This window comes from Onychomys torridus, chromosome X, assembly GCF_903995425.1.
Source record: "Onychomys torridus chromosome X, mOncTor1.1, whole genome shotgun sequence".
In the NCBI taxonomy this organism is placed as follows: Eukaryota; Metazoa; Chordata; class Mammalia; order Rodentia; family Cricetidae; genus Onychomys; species Onychomys torridus.
The window spans coordinates 24070577-24094698 of record NC_050466.1 but is presented as its reverse complement, the minus strand read 5'-3'; the positions used below and the strand labels follow the sequence as shown (position 1 = coordinate 24094698).

Below are 24122 nucleotides of genomic sequence, written 5' to 3'. Positions count from 1 at the left end.
TTGCTTAATGAGGATAAAGTGGAGTCAGGTAGATGTGAGCAAGTCATCAAGAAAGTCAACCAGAAATGAAAAACTAGTCACATAGAATCCACAGAGCTAAGTAAATAGGGGACCATTAAAAGTTAGCTATCAAATAATTTATTATAGAATTTGGAATCAGTATGAAAGTGACTCTTTGCATTTCCTTACTTCATAGAAAGACAAACTGAGGAAAAGTGCTATACCACTATATGCTATGGCTATACACTTGAAGAAAATAACAGATTCTCCTGTTAGGCAAAAGCTCCCTTCTGTTTTGAACTCTGAGAGAAAACTCAATTTGTGGCAAATACTTTTCTAATTTCTATTCTCTTTCTTGCTTGTGTCTAGGAATCATACATAAAGGAAATGGGGAAAACATGTTCATTTCCCAGCAGCCACCAGTCATATCCACCATAATGGGTAATGGACACCAAAGGAGTGTAGCCTGCACTAACTGCAATGGCCCAGCCCACAACAACAAACTTTTTGCGCCTGTTGCTTTAGCTTCTGGCCCTGATGGTAGTGTGTATGTTGGTGACTTCAATTTTGTAAGGCGAATATTTCCTTCGGGAAATTCCGTTAGCATTTTGGAATTAAGGTAAGTTTCTTCTCATCTCTGTATTTGCTTGATTGATAAAGGAAAATAAAACAAGAATAAGACCATGTGAAGAGACAAATGATTGCTAACAAAAGCATAAAATGCACTTTTCCATGTTAAAGCACTAAGTGATTATGGGGGAATCTCTCCCCTATTTGTTGTCCTGTTACCCTGAAAAAAATGCACACAAATAAAAAAATGGACTCAGAAAGTTGTATTGTATATATGTATGCATAGACATACATGAACACATACATACTATACACACACGCATGCACACACACATATGTGTCATATATATATATATATATATGACAGATGCTGTTAGCTTGTGAGTGGGAGGGAATATAAGAAGGGTTCCAGAGACAGCAGCAGGGAAGGGCTAGACAGAAGAAAGGGAAGAGGGAAAATGATGTAATTCTATTTCAATTAAAAACCCCAAAATATATTTAAATTCAAAAACTGTTTTAAATAGTGAAAATGTTTAAAAATCATAATTTTCAAAATGTGGAAGGATAGGCGTCATGGTCACAAGCCCACTTCACCTGTTTAAAGGAACCTTTAATCACCGATTTGAAGATTCCAGAAGTACTGCCATTCCTGAACTTGAGGCTCCCCCTGTCTGCATGGCTATTAAGTGAATCTCAGTACTTCCAAGCACTGGCATAAGTTACTTATGCTGGCCACTGTCAAGCTAATAAAAGGTACCTGTTCCATTGTTGCTGGCAGCAGTATCACCAGATTTAAAAGGGCTTTTCAGTCTTTTGAAGTCATTTAATATAGAAGAACACTGAAGTCTGTTTTCTCGTGGCATCACAAGGAAGTAAGAAGATACTTTCTACCTTTGAAAGAGCAATTCAGTGATGATTAAAGCATCCATCTTTAGATTTTCTTCCTCTGTTCTAAGTATTTTCTTGAGAGTATAAAGAATGTTAATACCTTTGGTAAAGAATTCATACCATTTTGCTCTGCTATATCCTGAAGTTACATAAATATTACAACTAAATCAACCATGGCTTAATCAGCTTATTACTCCCCTTTCTGTGGCTATAAGACAAACTATATGTCCTCTGGAGTTCATGAAAATAAACAGCATCCATTCCTATCCCATCAGGGATTAAAACTGCTGCTTCACACTTGAGGAAATTGCAAGGCTTTCCTTCTAATCGGTTATGGCAGATTTATCTATAACACATGACTCTGGAAATTAAGGCTAAATTTTCTAGATTCAAAAGGATTTTGTTGTCATCTTTTGAATATTTCAGACAATAATTTTTGCTTTGGACATGCCCTCAGTGACATCAAAAATAGTGGCTGACAGACCCAACACATCGTGAAGCAATGAACTGTGCACAGGACTATTGAGATGCTCTGCATTATTTTCATTCATCACTTATGCTCACTGTGATAAAAGTTTGACTTTACATGGGCATTCCTCAAGTATTTTCACATTTTCATTCTTGCTTTGGAATCCACCTCCCTTTTCTCAAACTGAATTATTCTTTCACACCTAGTTTGGGAAATGTAGTCCCAAGTCACCATCCATTTTCCACATTAATTCACTCTAGTTTTAATACATTTCTTAATTATAATTGCAAATGCTGTCATATGGAAGAAAGCTGCTAAATCCCTTGGCTAATAAAAAATAGGCTATGAAGTTAAGACTTTGTAAAGACAAAGCACATCCAAAAAAGTCTAGAGGGGCACTAATTCATACCACCCTAACCTAATCAAATATCCATGGGCCTCACAATGACAGCTGTCATTTCTAGTAGTAAATCTCTTTAGGCATCAGTAGAAGTCAACAAGAAATCTAAGTTAGGTGCATACCTGGATTTGAAAGCTATTTATACAACATCCTACATATGTTTTCATAATCTTAGGGGTGTTTTATCTACATGATGCCAAACATGAATGGAAGCACTAAGCAATTCATTCAACATATAGGCTGTCAGGTAGTAAAAACTCCTAGTCTTACTGAGCTGGTCTAGTTAACCCTGTAAAAGCCCACATATGTAATACCTACATGACTTCCTCATTAGAGGAAAGATAATAAAGTCTATAAAAACAAAACAAAAATATATTAATACAAGGAAGCCCCTACTGAATTCAGTCCTTTCCTTTGTAAGTTGAGTGTAAATTTACCTAAGGTGGAACAACCATCATTCATTGATGAAATTCACAGTTAAGGATTCTCAACAATTCACAAATTTACATTTTAGTACAAAATACACTGTGGCCTTCAACACAAAGTCATTTCACATATAAATTAAAATAATTTGACTTCAAATTACAAAGTGATTTCTACTGGCATAAAATACATTTCATTTCTGCTCATTTAAAGTACTGTCCAAAGCCTGTAATTATTCTTCATTCCTGTATTCACCCCACAACACCTTGTCATGCACCTTCAAGTACAGAGGCATACACATATGTGAAGTCACACACTCAGGTTTTCTCACTTAGCCTATCACTCTATTTGGCTTTTCTGAGATATGATCCTTCAGGGTTTCTTAACAGTTTTTGTCTAACTCAGATTTCTCAGAGAACCTATTTCAAGCTAAGTGCTCTCTCCACAGAAAGAATACACCACCCAAAATTTTCCCATATTTTAGCAGGTCATATTTTTCCCTTCTTTAACCTCCATGCTGCCAGCAGCCTGCCAGCAACCATTTCTATAGTGAAGCCATGTTATAGAGTCATGATTAATAGTTCCTTCTAAATTAAGTTCAAGGAGAAAGATTTTTGTGTCCTTCTCAATTCTAACACTCCTCTGACTGTTGGCCATCATAGAAACAGGATAGTTAAGCATATAATATGGAATAACTCCCTATTTGACTGTAACCAAAACCATCAAATCAGTTCATGTCAGTACACATTAACTGTCATATTTACACAGAAACCAATGCAGTTCATATAAGAATCATTTTCTGTTAAAAATAGATTCTCTTCTCTCATACAACACATCCCAATCATAATTTCCTTTCCCTTTACTCCTAGCACACACATACACACACCACACACACACACACGTGCACACACACACACACACACACACACACACACACACACACCATATCTCTCCACCAGATCCACTTGTGGTCCATATCCTCTTCAGAAAAGAGCAGGCCTCCAAGAGACAATGAACAAACAGAACACAGGATACAATAAAATAATTCCAAGGCAAACCAAGATCAGACAAAAGAGTCAGAGAAACACCTACTCCCCACTGTTAGGGGTCTCACAAAAACACCACTTTTAAAAAAAATACTGATCAGTAACTTATATATATAAATCAAATCATCTGCATATAATTGGTAGCTTTATGTATTTGCTATAACTTTCCAAGATGTAAACTTTCTGGGAAGAAATAGATAAAATTATTTAGTGAGGCCTACCTATCTTTAGAACAAAAATACTTATTGAATTCTACTGTGCTTAAATAGAAACTTCACTTTGTGCCAGTTTTGTTGCTGTTGTTAAGATCAGTTAATTAGTTATTTTACCCCATTGAGTAATTTGTTTCCTTGGAAATACAGACTAATACCGTCATTTTGTATGTTATATTCAAAATTGTAAGTGAAGGAGCAATGCTGTCAATGGGTTATTACAGAAAAGGGCAGAGAACCCTCCTAAATACTGACTCTTTCAGATTATACATTATATTATTTACTCTTGTCCTAAAGCCAGAAGGTTCTCCAGTCATGCCCAGTTCTGTGGTTGGAAAAAACCTGTCTCACATGTGTCCTATAGCCACTTGGTCCCAAGTAAATACACAGAGGCATATATTATTTACAAACTGTATGGTCTATGGCTCGGGCTTCTTTCTAGCTAGTTCTTATATCTTAAATTAACCCATTTATATTAATCTATGTTTCCCCACATGTTCAATGTCTTTCTGGTCTGCTGGCATGTTGTTCCTTGGGTGGCAGGCTGGCATCTCCCCAGACCCCACCTTTCTCTTTCCTATCTCTCTCCTTAGCTTTCCTTCCTGCCTCTAAGCTGCCTTGCTATAGGCCAAAGCAGCTTATTTATTAACCAATGGGAGCAACATATATTCACAGCATACAGAAAGATATTCCACAGCACATCCCATTTTCTATGTAATCAAAAAGGAAAGTTTTAGCTTTAATATAGTAAAATTATATATAACAAACAGTTATCAAGGAAGAATTACAGTTACAATACCTAGTCTATTTGTATTTGGAAAAGTTAAAGAAAATATTCTACCATATATCCTAGAGTTGTGAATCTAAAGTTTCATATCTAATTTATCTTTCATTATAACTAAGGAAAACTATAATTATAATTATCTAGTCTTCAACTCCATCAAAGATCTCAGAAGAATCAAATATTACCTAAGTAAACAGGAAGTGCTTTGTCAGCAACTTCCAAAATTCTAGAAATGACAGAGACAGCTGGCTACCTGGACAGTCACCCAAAGTTCCTCTGCAATATTGGAGCATCCATTTTCAGGCCTAGTCTCTCGGTCACTTTTCCCTATGTCCTGTAGAATGTCAGGTGTCTCCTCTGTGAAGCAGGAATCTGAAGGACCATTTTACCTTGTTTTGGCCAATTCAGTGGTCATTTTCCTATGGGTCCTGTATGACCAGTTTATAGAACATACTGTCAAGCAATCCAGGCAAAGGGAGTTTTTTGCCCAAATGGCTAACTTTTGACATAAAGAAAGCAAATTCCATATGGAGTGTCTTCGATGCCCATCATCCTTCTTGATGTAATTGATGCTGCCAGGAACAGACGTGTCTCACTGTCCAGAACAGTCTAACTTTTTAAAACATTTTAAATGCCACATTCTATAGGTCTTTGAAATGTTTGAAGATTACTACCTAATTGAAATATATCTATGTATACCTAGAAAACTTAACTAACATGACTATAAGTTTGATTATCATGGATAAATAATTATTAATCTGTATTTCTTAATTATACATTACAATTTTAAATGAGCTGCACAAACATAATACCTTAAACAAGAGTAGAAATATACATACAGTTTAACAAAATTAACTTTAAATTTGTAATGACTAAAATCTATAGCAATGTAAGACATTTTAAACAAGTTGTTACTCTTTAAAAATAGATTCAATAATCTACCCTTCCATCCTATCATATCTCTATCACTGCCCTATACCTCCTTACCTGTAAAACTGAATTCAACTTTATTAAAATATTCACTTATGTGTCTCATACAGAGATTCACATATGGATCATTCTTGGCTCAGTTTTGATGACATTTTGTGAGGACATAAGACTTGTTCCAAGTGGATGAGCTCCTGTATTTCCCACTTTTCTATCCTTTTATTCCATACTTGACTATATTGAGTAATTTCAGATTCCACTTGGCAATTCAAAGACTGGTAGTCTTCCAACCTTACCCCAGTCAATCCAAATCATCTGCATCTAAGTTTTCTTTTCTCTGATCTCAATAACCACTTCATTTCATTGGTTGCTAGTCATCCCCATCCCCGACCTGGTCATTCATCATTGCCTGAACAGAACCAGAAACAAAAGTTTAATGATATTGTTGTTTCAAATATGCCAAGAGAAACATTAATTCTTGTTATTAAAGTCTATAGTACCCCTTTCCAACTTCCTGTAGCTTTTGTCTACAAATATGATTCTGAATGCTTTCTTCCAGTCACAGTCTCAAGTAAGATAATAAAGAAGTGAAACTTACAAGCTTCTGTTACACAAGTGTTTCAAAATTACATTTTCTGAAAACCTTTAAAGATATATTCATTTCTATGACAGTTTGAGTCTTGATATCCCTGTGGATTTGCTTGTCATGTTAAAATGTATACATATATAGGTACATACATGTACAGAAATACATATTGCATATTTAATAGTAGAAAATTGATAACACAGATTTGTGAATTTAATGTTTATTAGAAGAATCCATGACAATATTGTGTCCAGTACATGCCTGATACTTTTTCATTTATAATTTGCCTTATTGTTTTCAATAACCAGAAAGTTATATACCTCTCATGAAAATTCCACTGCTGCTTTAGACGTATTTGTGATAGGAAGAAAGAGAAGAAAAAAGAATTTATTCTTTAAAATAAACTTAAATCTGACCTCATGAAATGTCTCTTTATTAGTAGAAAATTCTAGAATCTGAAAAATCACAGAAATGACTTCCTTCTTCTATTGGAAAGATGTTCACAAATATGAAAACAGCTGTCAGATTTCTGAGCTTCTTTTCTTCGGGTCCAATATGTTCAAGTTCAGCTATTTCTCATCAATTATGACTGCTTCTTTTCTCCTTTGATCTTGGTTAGCCTTGGGTCACTTTTGGTTTTGTAAAACTAATAAGGATAATTATATAAGTAAAAAGAGAAGACACCCTACCAAGTACTTTGTACAAATTCAAACATGTAATGTACCCTTGCTCACATCTCATCTTCTAATTTTACAGTTCTATTAGAAAACTCATTAAGCATGACTAGAAGTGATTTATTCTTTATAAAAAGCCCTCATGATTCTATTTTTTTCAAAATTCAGTTATTCTCAAGGTATTTATTTTGTCCTTCCCTTAAAAAATGAAACAGAAAAGAAAATAAGAGGCTAGAAAATATATCTTGGTACCTTGAGCAATTTGGACTTGATAAATGTCAACATGACATGAAAATTTCTCTAGAGATTTTACCATTTCTTTTCCAATGACTGGTTAATATTTCTTTCATTACTTATAGGACTTGACTCCTGTCATTGGTTAGAAATGGAGGAGACTTGGTATAGAACCTTTTTAGGAGTAGTTAACATGCCAAGGGGTGTTGAAACTTATAGAAACTCTTACAAAGGATCAAACAGAACCTTAGCTTTGAAGAATTCTATGAATAGCTGAGAAATTGCCACAAACCATCATTTTGTTCACAGAACTGGAACTACAAAACTAGAAGCATTGCCTGTAGATAAAATAGATGGGTATGCCCCACCTGAGTTTCAACTCATATGTTAGCAGTGGCTTTAAAACATAAGACAAGATCTGATAATAGTCAGAGACAGAGACAGAGCATGTGAGAAGTTAGTCTGAGATGGCATTTGTTGGAGATGAAAGCTCTAAGAAGTCAGTCATACACAGGACAACAGGATATCCAAGAGGACCCCCAGTGAGAGCCCAGTATCAGCAGTGTAGCAGAAGCCAGACTAATGACTCATGGCAATGAACACTTGCAAGTAAAGCTGAATGGACTAAAGGGTAAACTGTGTGATTTAATGGGCCACACTACAGCTTCCATGATATGATTCTTCTCCTTTGTGGTTTGTTTATTATATTTGGTGTTTCTTTTAAATATTGTTTTGTTTTAGGGGGGAGGTTTGCAAGGGCAGGGAGCAGATGTGAGGGGACAGGGAGATGAATGGGATCAGGATACATGATGTGAAATCAGCAAAGAATCAATAAAAAGTTTTAAATTTTTTTTTAAATTAAAACAAGAAGTCAGTCATAAACAAGTGTGAATTCAAAAGCATCAAGAGAAGAAGAACACAGAAAGATGAACAAGGTAGGAAGTTCATTACTTCTGGTCATGAATAAGGAAAGAAGCAGAGAATAAAGTAAAGTATGTGTGGAGGGTTGTAGCTATCACCAAGCAAGACACTCATGCTCCCCTGACACCAAGTCTGCACAGCTGCTCTAAGGTTGGCATGACCCTTATTTCCCATCTTTAACCACACCAAAAAAAAAACAAGAAAAATGAAAGAAGACAGCCATAAAGGCACAAATACAATGTGATCATATTATGTGAAATTACAGAATAAGCAAATCCACACAAACAAAATCCAGACTTTTGGTTGCCTGAGACAAAGCAGAGGAGGAGGAATGATAATTGTCAAATAGGTACAGAATTTCTTCTTGAATTGGCTAATCATAAGGGTTGCATAACTGAATGTGTTAGAAATTGCTGAAATGTACATTTACAAAGTTAGGTTTATAGCATAAAAATCACATCTCAATAAAAAAAAAAGAGTAGATGACCCTTTTACAATCTTTGTCCTGGAAAAAAAAATCAAGGGTTAATTCATAGATCTTCTCATTAGGAATATCCCTTTCTCTCAAAGGAGTTGTGACTCCTCTTAACTCATGACAAGCCTCGAGACTGTCAGTAATGCCCACTGATGGGCCTCGGCACTTGTGAAGAATTCACACACTGGTAGCTCAGTATGCAGTCAGTTGATAGCTAGACAGCAGGTTCACTTTGGTGGTAGTTCAATCCTAAATCCTTAACTACAAGTAATTCCAAGACAGAACAAGGTCACACACTAGAAATAAATTCCATCATTTTCACTTCCTCCCTCTGAGATGTTAATGAGAGAAGCTGCTCTGCATAATATGGGACATCTTCCAAATGCAGAATGACATTATTGGCAGGATCAGAAGCAACTGCGAGAGAATCAAACCATCTCCTCTCTGCTCCTTGCCATCACCTAAGAATTTGAAAATACTTTGTAGACACACAAATGGTTCTTGCAGTGTCACGTAAATATAAAATGTTGTGGATGAAATCATATTTTAATGAGATCCATCTAGTGTTTTCACAACTAGACTCCTTTAGAAGAATTGACTTTGTTCCAGTGATTAGAGCCCACCCAGTTCCAAGAGCCATCTCATAGGGACCACAAAAACAGTGTCTAAGAGACAAAGAAAAAAGCACAAAAGCCTGAGACCAGGTTTCTAATCAGAGCTCTGCTTCCTTACTGGTTGACCTTTGTGGCAATTCACAGAATACCTACCCTTTTGAGATGGGCCAAGGAAACAGAAGAGCCAATGGGGTATGACCTATGGCCAGGCTCGTATCTTGGAAAGATAATTTTTCAAGAGAGTTGAATCCATTTTTGCAGAAAATCTCAAGTAAAATAATTCTGTGTCTTTTCTTCTTCCTGGACATTCAAAGAAAAAGAACACTTCCTGGTTGTTATAAAAAAAAAAAAAAAGGTTTATTATCTTGATGTCTTCAAAGTGACCTAAGGGCCAGATTTAAAAGGATTTTCAAATTAAAATGACTATATTTCACAGATGATTATAGCCTTTTATTTCCAGGCAAACTTGACCTAAAGTCAGGCCTGCACACAGACTGAGCCCCTCATGTGAGTCACCCAGTGAACCATCCAAGGCAATCCCCTGTGTCAAGAAGCTATTAGATGAAGTGCTTACTGAGTGTTCTGCTTCTTTGTGGCTGACAAGTCTGTTTTGTCCACCCCAGTTGCCCTTTGGAACACAGATGGCTGGAAGACATAAGGCTTTAATAGTTGATGGCATGATGTTTTATTGAAGCTGTTTTGATGCAGCAGTTTCAATGCTAAGGACATTCTATTGTGGTCTAAGGGAAAGTCATCCTTTTTTTAAATTCTTTGAAGATTTCGTACATTTATACAGTTTATTTCAGTCATGCCCATCTACCGTTACTTCCTTACAGTTTCCATTAGTGCTCCCAATCCTGTCTCCCAACATAATGCTCCCCTTTTGTTGTTGTTGTTGTTGTTGTTTTTGTTGTTGTTGTTAATTCCTGAGTCCAATTAGTGTTGCTCATATGTGTATATGTATGGGGCCATCCACTGATATATAGGCAACCCACTAGCAACCATGTCCCCAGAAAAGAGTGACTCTCCCTCAACCAGAAACCATTAACTGGAAATAGCCCTTCGGTCAAAGGCTAGGCCTCAGGGGACACTCTCCAGTTGGTATTGGAAGTATGTCTATCTGGATATTGTACAGGTCTTGTGCATATAACCACAGGTGCTATGAGTTCATGTGTACAGCAGCCACATCATGTCAAAAGTCTGCATTTCACAGTTCTCCTCCTCCATAAGCTCTGTCATTCTTTGTCCATTCTTCTGTGATGTTCCCTGAGCCTTGAATGTAGGGAGATTAGTATAAATAACTCATCCATAGCTGATCACTAACAGTCACTTATTCTTGGTACTTTGACCCTCTGCAGAGAGATCTTTCTCTAACCAAAATTCACAGCAGAACATCCTGTGGAATAAACATAAATCTTTAGAAGGCAGTTTGACGATATGACCATTTAACATAACAACAGCTGTAGGTCCCCCCCTAGGACCTATGATGCCCTAGTCATGGGCCTTAGACCAAGTTTTCTTTATCAGGCATGATATCCTTCCTGTGGAACAGGTCTTGTATCTAACCAGAATTGGATTGGTTACCCCCAGAACTGTCACTATGACAGCAATGGGCACATCCTGCCAGGCAGGTCAATATTGTAGCATGCAGAGAAAACTCCCATACTTTTAAGTTAAGAGACCTTTTTAAGATATTGTCAATGACTATGCACATGGTTGTCTCTACCTTATCCCTGAGGTCCAATAACTGGCTTAGAGTTGAGGGTGGGGATGCATGGCCAATGCATACCTTGATAGGAAGATGCAATGCTTTTCTGTTTCTGTACAGTAGTCAGAGATATACAACTAAAATTTAGAACGTTCCTTTGCAGCAGCTGATTTTTCAGCTCCAAGTCCAATGGTTCTTAAATCTTAACTCTGCATCAGAATTGCAAGCTGAATTTATTAAAAATAAAAATCCCCAATCACTACTTCCCTGTGTCAGAATTCTAGTTTAGTAGGACAAAGGATAGCTCCCAGAATACTGCACATGGGCTATAATCCAATAGTCTTTATTCATATGGCCAGGAAGAAGCTTTTTTTGTTGTCTTAGAGCTTTACCTACCCATGAAAGCAAGACATGTAACCACCTTGACACCATCTTATGAGGAGAACCATGAAAGGAGTAAGTGGACTTTGATCCCAGTGTAGTCTCTCTAATTGCCACAAGCTGAGTCAGGAATGTCTGCTGAGATTTCTCTTGTTGAATGACACTGATGACTCTCTATTTGTTTTTACTTGCTATTCGTGGATACCTTGTGCGCCATAGAAACAGAGATACCAGACATAGGTAAGCAAATAACATAGGAAGCGGCCTAATGACCCTCTTACCTAAGAAACCATCCTCAAATAATATGCAAATAGGGAATGTTTGCTTCTTAAATAAAGTTAAAGAAATAGTATAAAAGTGAATTTGGAAATTATGTGCAGGTAAGTGTATTCCAAAAGAAAAGAAGGTCAGTACATTCAGTAGAAATTTAGTGGAGGAAAATAATCCTCAGAAAAGAAAATAAGATAAATGAGAGATGACAGTTCAGTATGTCAGAAGAAAGTAAGGCCAAAAGTCTCATTATGTTTCCCTAAGGTGATATCACAAATGAGTCCATAAATTCAAATAAGTTTAGTGTTTTTAAGTTGCAAATATTTTTCTCCTGACTCAAAAATATAGTTGTCAATTATATTATAAAATAGTAACCATAATGTCCTTCCTTTTTTAACTGAGAGTTTCTTTTTTGCATTTGATAACCTTTTTTTTTTCAAGACAGGGTTTCTCTGTGTAGCTTTGGCACCTGTCCTGGAATTTGCTCAGTAGATCAGGCTGCCACAGAACTCACAAAGATCCACCTGCCTCTGCCTCCTGAGTGCTGGGAATAAGGGCATGTACTATAATGGCCTGGCTTTGATAACTTTCTTTAATAACATCTTTTTCCTTTGATATAACTAAATGGGTTCTATTTCCTCTCACCAAAGGAAGTAATTGAAAAGCTCCAAATTGACCATTTACTGACAATGCCACATAGCACATAGAAATTAGTGAGGAGGATTTCTACTCATTTATGCATTAGCCTTGTCATAACTGTTCAAAATTGAATTTGTCCATTCCCAAGTGCCAATTGTCATCAGAATAGCAGTAGTAAGGTTTGGAATATGCATTGCATTTGGGAGATGCCCCATCCCAAATGCTGGAGCACCAAATCAGCCTTGCAACTTTGGCATAGCTGATTCTTTAAGCAAATTCACTTGATTGCCATTTTGCTTACTGGTAAGCTATTGCATATTAATAATTATAACAATCTATGTGATTTTAAGTAGTGTGAATGAAGTGATCACTGTTAACTTGAACATCAATGGCTTGAGTATAAAACTAACCAGAAGGTGACACAGTAGATCTAATGCCTAGATTGCAAAAAGAAATCCTCACATCTGGCCAACTGATATACATTTAGTCATGATGGAGTGAAGCAAATAGGAATATAGCGCTGCAAGTTTGCATATTTTCAGAATGCACAAAGAAAACACTGTCAATGGAGAAGTGTACTTGAGAAATGGCATGAAATGGTAAGAAATTGCGTATCAATACAGGGTATGTTTCTGTCAAGAAAATAACATTAATCAAATTTGAATTTGGTATGTTGGATTATTCCCTTTTCTAAAAGCCAGTACACAAAATTGAAGAAAACAGCCTTGATGACCAAATACGACAAGTTACTCATGAGAAAATTAGAACAGTGGTTGTCTTTTCCACTTTCAGATCAAGAGTGTTCTGTTGGCATTTCACATAGTCATATGTGATCTAATCTAATCTTAGTAAGGACACAGAACTGTTGTGGTTCTGGGTTTCCCCCAGCTGAAATTTGAGGTGAATACTAATTCTAACTTAGCTTACAGGCACATTGGAGATATTCAATAATGAATGAATGTAATGCATTCCAAAGTACTTTTGTGCGTATAACATTTCTCTTGGAAAAATAGCCCATGGACCCTACCTAAGCAAAGCATGATTAATCTGGCTCATTTGAAACTGCATGAATTGGCTACCTAAGTATGAAAGGTTATTTCCAGGAAAGGTTGCAACCCATCCTTTACTCTAGGAAAATCTATATATGTTGGAGAAATATTATTTTGAAAGTAAAAAATGAACTAAACACATAAAAAGTTTTACTCAACCACCTATTTGAGAAGTCTTTGCTACAGAGATGCTTTGCTGGTAAAGCTGCCGAATCAGATTTAGAATCTGGTGGTATCCTTTACAATTTATGTACATCACCTGCCATGGTAGTTCCAGGGTTGAAGAAATCCCTGGAATATACTGACTTATCTTACTCAAAGAAGGTAAATAGAAAAAAATCAACTATTCCAATTGAATCCAATTTTCTTCTAGTATAAAACTGTAAACTAAGTTTCAAGTTACCATTTGCAAACTTTATGATTATTAATAAACATAAATATGCTTAGAGGGCAATTGAAATTAAGATAATGGCAATCCTTAAAAGACTTCATTCGTCTGACAGCACTCTCCCCTCCATTTTGGCCAAGTACCCAAAGCCTGAACTCTTTTTGTGCCTTACTTTCATGTCACACAGTCCAGTTCTTGTTCAGCACTTAGTGAATGAACATTGACCTTTTCAGGCACTGTTTGACATTAAGGACAGAGAGATGGATGTAATCTTTCTCTGAAAAGAGCTCACAATATATTCAGGAAGAGAATTACATGCAAACATAGTGCTTAGAACAATCAATCCATTCTTGCTTTTTAATCCCACTCCCAAGTAATAGGAGCTATTGTTCTTCAAGAAATGGCTGGATGTGGTATAAGGAAAGGGAAGATTTAAGATGAGTATAGAACAATCTTGCAGTGCCAGAAGTAATTAAGTCTTAACATCATTATCATCATCATCATCATAAACATTTGTGGATGCATGACAAAGATGCATATAATCCAACAGAAACATTTCTTAGTGGTAGCAACTGGGACAACATACACAGCACAAAATAGCTTTGGATTTCATTTGCTGCAAGCATACAATAAATATCTATGGAGCCCATATTAATATAAAAACTCATACCTTTCTTAAATAAATTAAAAAGATAAATCACCCATCTAAAAATTATAATTTATATGATGCTCCACTCTCAAGTAGGTGGGATATAATTCCTGATACCTTAAGTCATGTCTATGAATAGTTACTTCCCTTCAGGAAGGACAACATGGAATGTTTTTTGTAGTAAGGAAGATTGAGGTCAAGTCTATCAGTGATAAATTTTGTTGATTGTTTACAACCTAGGTGTGATTTGATTAAAATCACACTTTTCTACCAAATCTCTACAATTCCTATCTGAGAAAAATATTGGACAAATTCCACTAAAGGGGTACCTTCTAGAGTAGTCTTACAACAGTTAGGGTCATCAAAGCAAGAAAAGTCCAAGAAAATGTCATGGCCAGAAGAGCCTAGCAAGATATGATGACTAAATGTAATTTGTTGTCTTGGAATGGGCAAATGATCTTAGATTAATAAAAATAATAAATAATAAACAAAGGGAATCTAAATAAAGCACAGACTTCAGTCAATAATTAAAAAATACTAACACAGTGTGATAAATGTTCCTACATTATTAATCCCTCTTCTCTGATCATTTCTCTCCCTTCTCACATTTTCTATACTAATACTTGACTTATGAGAGTCATGCCTTGCTTACTTATCAGTCTACATGACAAACCTGTTGAGTTTCATGAAGAAAATGATTGTATCTTATACACAAGTTGGTCTTTATACTGTAGCACAATTCTTGAGCACATTTTAGGCACTTAGAAGATATATTTTAATGGATTAAGAATTAAACACACAACATACAAATGGCACCAATGAATGCTCAAGTAAGAGAGGATGTACATTTGGACTAATGACAGCAGAGATAAAGGAAACATACTGGAGAAGAATTTACAAGGTAAAAAGAAACAAGAACATGATGTTCCGTACATATGAGAAATGGTAGAAAGGAGTTGGAGAAGAATGACATCTTGCTTCTAACATAGACAAGTAGGTACTAAGCAGAGTTCTTAGCACTAAACATATGAGAAATAAACAAAAAATGGAATATCTTCTGCTTAATTCTCATAGTTTATTAGACTGGGGACAGCTTCCTTCATGAGAAGCCACCTGGTTAAAAACACTAAAAACATGTGAGAAAAGATGAAGTAAATTTTTTCACTGCAGGAGTGGGTGTTCAGAATAATTATGAAGACACTACGGATAAAATAGATACAACTTCAACAACACCTTCTATGTGACAGACAGCAGCGGTGAATCTATGTACACAACCTTGTGACTATGTATGCTCGTTAATTTTTGCCAACATGACACAAACTATAGTCACTTGGGTAGAGGTAACCTCAAATGAGAAACTGTCTCCATCAGATTGGTCTGTGAGCATATCTGTGGGGCATTGTCATGATTACTGATTGATGTGGGTGTGCCCAGCCCACTAGGGACAGTCTCAACCCTGGGCAGGTCATCCTGAGTAGTATAAGAAGTCAGACCTAGTAATCCAGGGAGAGCAAGCCAGTAAGCAGCATTCTTCCATGATCTTTGATTCAGTTCCTGCTTCCAGTTTCCTGCCTTGAATTCCCACCTTGGCTTCACTAAATGGTGGACTCTAGCCTCTAAGTGGTAATAAACCCATTCTTCCCCAGATGTGCTTTGCTCATGGTATTTATCACAGCACAACAAAAAAGAAACTAGAATGCCATGGTTTTACCTTAGAAATGTTCAATTTCATCAGTGTCTGACAGGAGGAAAAGTGTGTTAGGGTCAGTTGGTCAGTTCAAAGGGGGAATTTGAAATTTTAACAGTGTATCTCTGACACAGCCCTCCAAGATCAAGCCTCTGACACAGTCCTCTAGCTTGAACCATGCTTTTTAATCAACAACAGGCACCTAGGAAGGTGGCAGTGTCCCCAAGGAAGGCAAAAAGTCCAAAAGAAGAGTAAGTTGATGAGAGATTGGAAAGGAAGTGAAAAAGAATGCTTGTGTTAAATTTAGTGAGTTAACAGTGAAACAAGTCATCATCCAGCTGCCAATTGGATGATGGAATAGGAAAACTATCTCCTAGGGTATTTTCTATTTTTGTTTCTTTCTACTCTAAATGGACAGTATCAAAATGTCAGCAGCATCATTGGTTAGCTGGATGCACTGGATTCTCTCACGCCTAGAACCATTAATAGAAAAAAATACATGTTTAGACCCTTGGTACATAAGCAGGAAGGTACATAATTTCTTTCATCTATTAAAATATGTTTCCATTTGTGACAAAAGAAAGACTCCTGGGGTACATGTTGAACAAATTGCTTTTAATAACTTATTTTTTTCCTCCTTCCCAGCACAAGCCCTGCACACAAGTACTATCTGGCTATGGACCCTATGTCTGAATCACTCTACCTATCAGACACCAATACTCGAAAAGTCTACAAACTGAAATCTCTTGTGGAAACAAAAGATCTGTCTAAGAATTTTGAAGTGGTGGCGGGAACAGGTGATCAGTGCCTTCCCTTTGACCAGAGTCATTGCGGAGATGGTGGGAAAGCCTCAGAAGCATCACTGAACAGCCCTCGAGGTAAAATGAATAAAACTCCATTTTTCAGTTGACTACAGGTTTTGTTTGACTTCACTGAATCTTAAAGCTATTGTCATACTGTACTCTATCTATCTCAACATTCTGCCTCTTTTTTTCCAGAGTCTGTCACAGAAAGCAGGTACATCAAGACAAAATTTTAGATGATCACCTTAGTGTGATCATAATTTTTATCAAATGATTGGTATGCTTTTATTGTGGTTAACAAATAACTATTACCCAGGGCCATTGGAATGACTTTCAGTATCCCTAACCTGTCCTGGGTGCTGGTTTCTGAGAACTCCACACAATCCAGCACTTAAAGAATTAACTGGTCCCAGCCTAGAGCCTCCAGTCCCCTGCTTCTGCTCTGTGGCCTGCTTTGGCTCTGAGATCTGTTCCCAACTTCTTGTACCACTATCAAAAATGCTGACTATCTCACAGCATCCCTATCTTTTGCTTAACAACCATTAATGAACTTTCTTTAAAAGTTTCTAGATTATTTTTAAGCTATTTTTACTTACATCAACTCTAGGATAAAAGATTCTAATCATTTTGCCTTTAGTGGGAGCTTAACCTTATTTTAAAACTCACTTCCCTATCTTGTAGGACCAACCTTTACCTCAATTGCCTGCAATTTAATGAACAAGTCTCTGTCTCCCAATTAACTTCATAATTTTACAGTATTCAATCATATGTCCACCTTAGACTACTAAATTTACAGATGGTCTGTCATCATATATCATCTATCTCATTTGCTTAATTTTTCAAGCATTCTTCTTTGTTCTTTCTCCCAGGTTTTTATGCATGCATGTGTGCATATTTATTTTTGTGAGTTTTTTTAAAGTATTCATTTCACTGGATTTCATAAAGCCAGTATTAAGTATTAAACATAATACACCATTGTTTGAGAAAAATACAAAAGGAAGAATGTTTTTAATTAAAATCAGCATACACTTATCACATATAGAAAATCACCATTAACATAGTATTTATTCTTTTAGAATTTTTTCATGTGTAACATATGTTTTAATTCTCTAAGTAGATTCATAGTATATATTGTCATTCTTTAATGTTAGTAAAAGTATCTTTCCATGTCAGTAAATACTATGAGGCCAATGTATTTAATTTGTTAGAAAGCCACTTACTATTTCAAATATTAAGAGGATATTCTATAGCCATTTGACATTTGCCATACTGGAATTAAATTCCAACTACTATGATAGTTTAAAGTCTTCAAGTTCTTTAACTGCTGTGTCTCTATTAAAACCCTCCTGGCCAATCCCAGCCCATTAAACGTGAATTTCTTAAACAGTCTACACTATGCAGTTAACACTGGATTATATATTTGCCTTCTTTTGCTTCCCAGTTCCTTCATGAATAGAAATATTTTTCTATAAAACATTGCAAAGTGAAAATACATCTAATATTTTGTAACTTTACCCATCACCCTACTAATTCTGAGAATGATGTAGAATCCATCAAATGTGTTTATTTTATAATTGATCAATTAAATAACTCTTACTTATGCCAGGTATTCCCTAAGGGAATTTAAATCTTCCAAGTATTATAGTAAAGTGTTTCTTCTTCTCTGTGCCAACTCCTATTGCATCTACATAGTGGGCCCACAATAAATATTCAAAGAGTAAATGAATAACTCAGGTGCAACACATAATCATCTCATCTTTCAAGAAAATATATCAGGTTGGGTCTTACATTTTATACAGATTTAAAACTATTGTGGGTATTATAAAGATTTCTGCATAAGATATAAGGAGGAATCAGGCTTGTATTGTGCCTGAAATTGACATCCTCCTGAGTTGCTGCTAGTCTGAAAACCGCTCATCTCACCTACCACATTCAACCTGCCACATAGATAATGACTATTTCTGCTTTTCCAAATAAAGCAAAGAATTTGTTCGGGATAGTTTTTCCGCTTGGAAAGTGGCAATAAGAGCCCTGATGAGCAGGATTTGCCAGAACTCTTAAAGTATCAGTAATTAGAGTGCCAAAATTTATGCATCTATTAAAGCTAATATCAAACTTAGTTTTTCCTTTTATCATATCTGGTAGTGTGTTTTCTTTCATCTTGATTTCCTCATCTTTCTTTACACAAGTGGCCTTTACCATAGTCTAATACTCTTTCAAAGCAGCCCTGTGTACATCAGACTCAGACAGACAGCTGATTGTCTGAACTCATTTGAACAACTTTCACATACTGTTCCTGAAGCTGATGTTTTCAATAGTTGTCCAGATCCAATGAGTGATCTAGAATACTTTTGTGAAAGTCATGGTATATACTGTGTAGGGATTTACCACAACCCTTTGACAATGGAAACAATGTTTGATACCAGATAGTGATTTTTTAAAATCACTCAGATTGTAGGACCTCAATACACACATCAGTCACCTTGAACATACTGGTGAAAAACTCAAGTGCCCAGCTGCAATTCCTATCTCTATGATGAACCTAGACAGCACTCGCCTTTCTCAATGAATCAGAAGTGAGAGTTATATGGAATGCTATAGGGCAATTTCATAGACTTCTGTAGAAGGTAAATTCATGCAAGAAGGTATTAAATTACAGTGTGCAAATTGATAAAAGATTATGACTAATTGATAATTTCATCTTTGAAGTTTTCCTGCAGATTATTTATCTCTCGAGAAAGTGTAATTTGTTTGTAGTTTTGCTTTACAACTGTCTGTCATATGCACCAGTTCCTTCTTGCCACTCCTTTGGAAGACAACTGTTTAATGGGTTTAAGTAAAGGCTTGATTTTTTCCCCCTTACATATAAGCTCATATAGAAAAGCTGTAGATCAGTATAAAATGGAAATGTACATCTGGAGAGTACCATTTCTAAGTTAGGAAAGAAAGCTTGCTCTAGACAGAAGATCTCAACATGTGGGTCACAACACTCATAGTGTTTGCATATCAGATATTCACATTACATTTCTTAACAGTAGCAAAGTTACAGTTATGATGAAGCAATGAAATAATTTTATGGTTGAGGATCACCACAACATGAAGAATTGTATTAAAGGGTCACAGCATTAGGAAGATCAAGAACCACTGTGTTAAGACTTTAACATGCAACATATAGCAATTTTAGGTAGACTTTCCAACATGTCCTTAAATACTCAAGGTAAGGCTAGGAAATGTTGATCAGCAAGGCAGTTCATTAATTTTCTGAACCTGTTTTAAAGCTGAGCTGAAATATGTGTTTTGCGATCCTTCATCCTAATGTTGGAGTAAATTATCAGATCCCATCCAAAGCCTACCAGCTGAAGTTCAGAAATCAGAAGATGTATTGCATTTCACTTTGTTTTGTTCATTTGTTTGTGTTTGTGAGAAATGGTAGCCAATTGAGAACTCCAGACTAGAAAGCCTGAATTTTCTTGATTTATCCATATAATGCCCATGTTTTCCTTGAATGGCTGTACATGTCACTATCCCTTACTTACCATGGTTTCCTTTTCCTCAACACTAAAATAGGCAATCATTACATTAACTATTTTTGAGACAGCATGAATTGTAACACAGGATCATGAAATTTCTCAGATGTAAGTTGAAGAGCTCAGGATGGTCTCCTTTCCGATTCTAATGGATTACAGTAAGCATTACTATAGCATGCCAAGTGCCTACTGTGTGCTATTCAGTCTAGTGGGTGTTTCTACACACTATCTCTGATCTTCACAGCAATGCACTTGTTTGTACAGTGCTATGATTACCATTGTACAAGAGGAAACAGAAATTCTGATAGGGCAAGAGATTTACTCAGGATCACATGGTATACAGGTAATAATCCAGAACTCAAACCAAGTTAGCCTCATTTATAAAACATCTTATATGAAAAAGACAGAAACCTAGAATAGCACTATCCCACACTCCACACCTTTGGACCAAACTTCAGGATCTCTGGGGAGGATATGAATTTTTTCATCTAGTGACATGTATGTGCTCAGCAGGAAAAAGATCTATATAAGACAAGTAGTTTCCAGTCAAGTTTCCTTTTCCTATTATAATATTTTCTCTGATTTTTTTCAAACTAAGTGTGTACTGATAGTGCCCTATCTAGTAAATGTAATTATTCAAATAAATCTCCAGGAAACCTTGTCACTTCTCTTTAGAAGATTCTGCAACTAGGAAGGAAGTTCACCAAATTTTCCTTATGGGACCAAGGCAGGAAACCTTCATTTTATTAAATGTCCTGACTGCAGTAGTAACTACAAATTTTGTTTGAAGGAAAAATGGGAGCATCCTCAAATAGAATTTCATATGGTAGTCCCTGGGTTCTTCTCCTGGGAAGAAACCCAATGTGATATACTTTGATTTGAATTCCAATAAAAAGAAACATTTCTCTTTTTACTCATCAATACTTCAATGGCTTTAGCAAGGAAGTTAAAGGAGCACCATTCCCTAGCATTGTATATGAGTTTGAATTGACTTTGAAAGATGCTTTTAAAACATGCACGGAACTTAGGTTCCATTTATTATTTTTACTGCAACTTTCTTTAATTCTACAGAGAACTCAAACTAATGAGTCATGTAATAGATGACCAAGTACTTCAGAAGAATGGGAAATGTACTAGGTGGGGTTATAAAACAAAATCTGTGACAAGCTGAAAGCACTTATGTTTTTCAAAGTAGATACAAAGGGTAAAGGATTGACAGGACAGGCTAAAATTAATCAAAGCATTAGCACGCTTTTCTTAGACCTCACCACAGATTATATCTCTATTTTCAAGTGTCTTTAAGTAAATTGACCTCAGAAGCCAGCAGGGCTTAGGCAATATCCAGTTGAGTTCTAACAGTTTTTCCATGGAAGAGAAATAATTCTTAAGTCTTTACACCTTTAAAAGGTGGCTTTAGGGTATTCATGTTACTAGCTGCATGATTCCTTTTAACTTTTTGGGAAATTATGAAATCTGAATAATCTAGAGACAATCATTTTTGTCATTTCCTAAATCTAGCCTAGGAACATTCCTAACCTCTACTCTATCCTTGGGCATCTGCATACTATTCTCAAATGCTGTATTTGTGATTAATGAAAAATGATAAGACAAGAATTAGTGATTCTTGTTAGCATTAGTAGTATCTATAAGGAAAAGAGCATAGTAAAGAAACAGGAAATTATTTTGGTTCTTCAGTGCAGTGAAGGTAATAATGATTTCCCTACATTCCTTTCGCATATTATATAACTTCTTGGTGCCAACCATTTGGAGATATAAGAAGGATATTCCTGAATAAAATTACAGACAAACCACAGCATTCATAAAACAAATGTTGTATTTAGGACTCTTAAAAATAATCAGTATTTTATAGTTAAAAAATATTTCAGGGTAATAGCAGAAGCAAGGGAGTGAGTCAGAAATTACAATCTTATTCTATAGCCAAAAGATTTGAGTCCAGCTGTGGTGGTGCATGCCTGTAATCCCAGAACTCAGGAAACAGAGGCAGGAAGATCTCTGTGAGTCCAAGGCCAGCCTGGTCTACAGAGGGAGTTCCAGGACAGCCAGAGCTACACAGAGGAACCCTGTCTGAAAAAAAAAAAGATTTGAAACATGAATGGCCTTGAATAAGGGGGAGAACAACAGGACCGATGCCCATATGAACTCACAGAGACAAAATACCAGCACTGAGAAGGGAAAGTAGATGCAAAATACCACCCTTAACCAGGAAGCTATTTGCAGTTGATACCTGCTGGGAGAGGGGAAATCATTTTTCTTTAATGGTATGCCACTGGGTATGTCAACCACACTGCAGAGCAACACAAAGGGACTTCATTAGGGTTTTCATGGTCTTTCTGTTTCATCCTGTATGGTTTGGGTAGTTTTTGTCTTGCTGCGGGGGGGGGGGGGGGTGTTTGTTTGTTTTGAGAGAGAACATAAAGTAGGATGGGTGAGAAGGTGGGGAGAATCTGAAAGGAGTTAGGGAAGGGGAAAAATCAGATCAAAATCCATTATATAAAAATATTTTTAAATAAAATGGGAGTAGGAGGAGAACAAAGACATGGTCCTAAGATCGGAATGAGGATAAGAGGTACAAGAGTCATGAATCTCCGGACTTTCAAAGAAATAGATCTTTTCTGCTAAATATGAAAGAACTAAGATCAGCCATTGGGGTAAGAAGGATTTGAGAGGATCACTTAAATAAAATCTGCTTTCTAGGTAATATCAACAGTCAGTCACCCATGGCCAAATTCCCAGCTGGCTTGCAAGGTTCTTCCTATGCAATTTTCTTTTATCCAACATCCTTGTTAGGATTAGAAGCAGCTTACAAAAAATGAGTTTGACGATCTTAAACTTTAGGCAAAATACTTTTTGAACACCTCAATAATACTGTGATCTTTTTTTAGCCACATGGTATTCTTCAATGTTGTGCATCGGTGAAAATCTATAAACGTAATAATTAAACAGTAATTTGATAGCATGTGGCACACATGAAGAAATATCATGTGACCATTAAAAATGTAGAGAAATCCATTATGTTAATGGAAATTTCTTTTATAAACTAAGTTCTTAGTGTCTCAGAATTTACAGCAGCTACTGCAGAGGACATTCTGTACCAATTATCTGACCAGAGTGAGGGCTTAACCGGTTTCTGTATATACTTGCTCTAATGTGTTTGCTAACAACGACCAAAAGAATAGAACCTTAATTTGTGTGAGCAGCTGTAACTTGAGGGCTTTTCTGACTTTTCTGTTACAATTCAAAGGGCATAAGCTGTTGGTGAGAAAAAAGAAGACAAGGAAGACAGACTTGGCCTTGGCTAACTACCTTTTTTATATCATCTGTGCTTGAACTCTCTGTTTAAGAGATCATGTTTTATAAAGCCATGGAAGCTTTAGTAAATGATCTCTTGCACATTTATTTTAATTGCCATGCATTTATCAGATTCTGGATATGTTATAATATTTTAGAGATCAGATATACTGATGACCACCCAGATTCTAGAATCAAACTGAACTAGATACAAACCTCCAGATCCTTCACTCTTGGGAAAGTTGTCTAACTTTACTGAGCTACAGCTTCCTCATCCTTAAAGTGAAAGCACAATTGATCTGTTTAATAAAGCACATAAAAAAATAAAATATAAAAGCACCTAATAAAAAAGCTACCCAATGAAATATCTGAGAATGGAGTGTAGACAGAATAAGTATTACCTATAGTTCTGATCTGTGTTGTTGTGTTGTTACTAATATTGATTACAGTGGCTGCCAGAACACTGGATAGGTGACTTGGAAAAGAGGT

The 24122-nt window shown here is 36.1% G+C and overlaps 1 protein-coding gene across 1 annotated transcript in view; it reads left to right on the top strand.

Annotated features, from left to right (window-relative positions):
• Tenm1 (teneurin transmembrane protein 1) overlaps positions 1-24122 on the top strand; it is an 811545-nt gene that overhangs the window by 698927 nt on the left and 88496 nt on the right. Inside the window, exons 23-25 of the mRNA XM_036174144.1 lie at positions 370-619; positions 11532-11552; positions 16640-16872. Coding sequence (XP_036030037.1) covers positions 370-619; positions 11532-11552; positions 16640-16872 — 504 coding nt within the window. The remainder of the gene's footprint in view (positions 1-369; positions 620-11531; positions 11553-16639; positions 16873-24122) is intronic.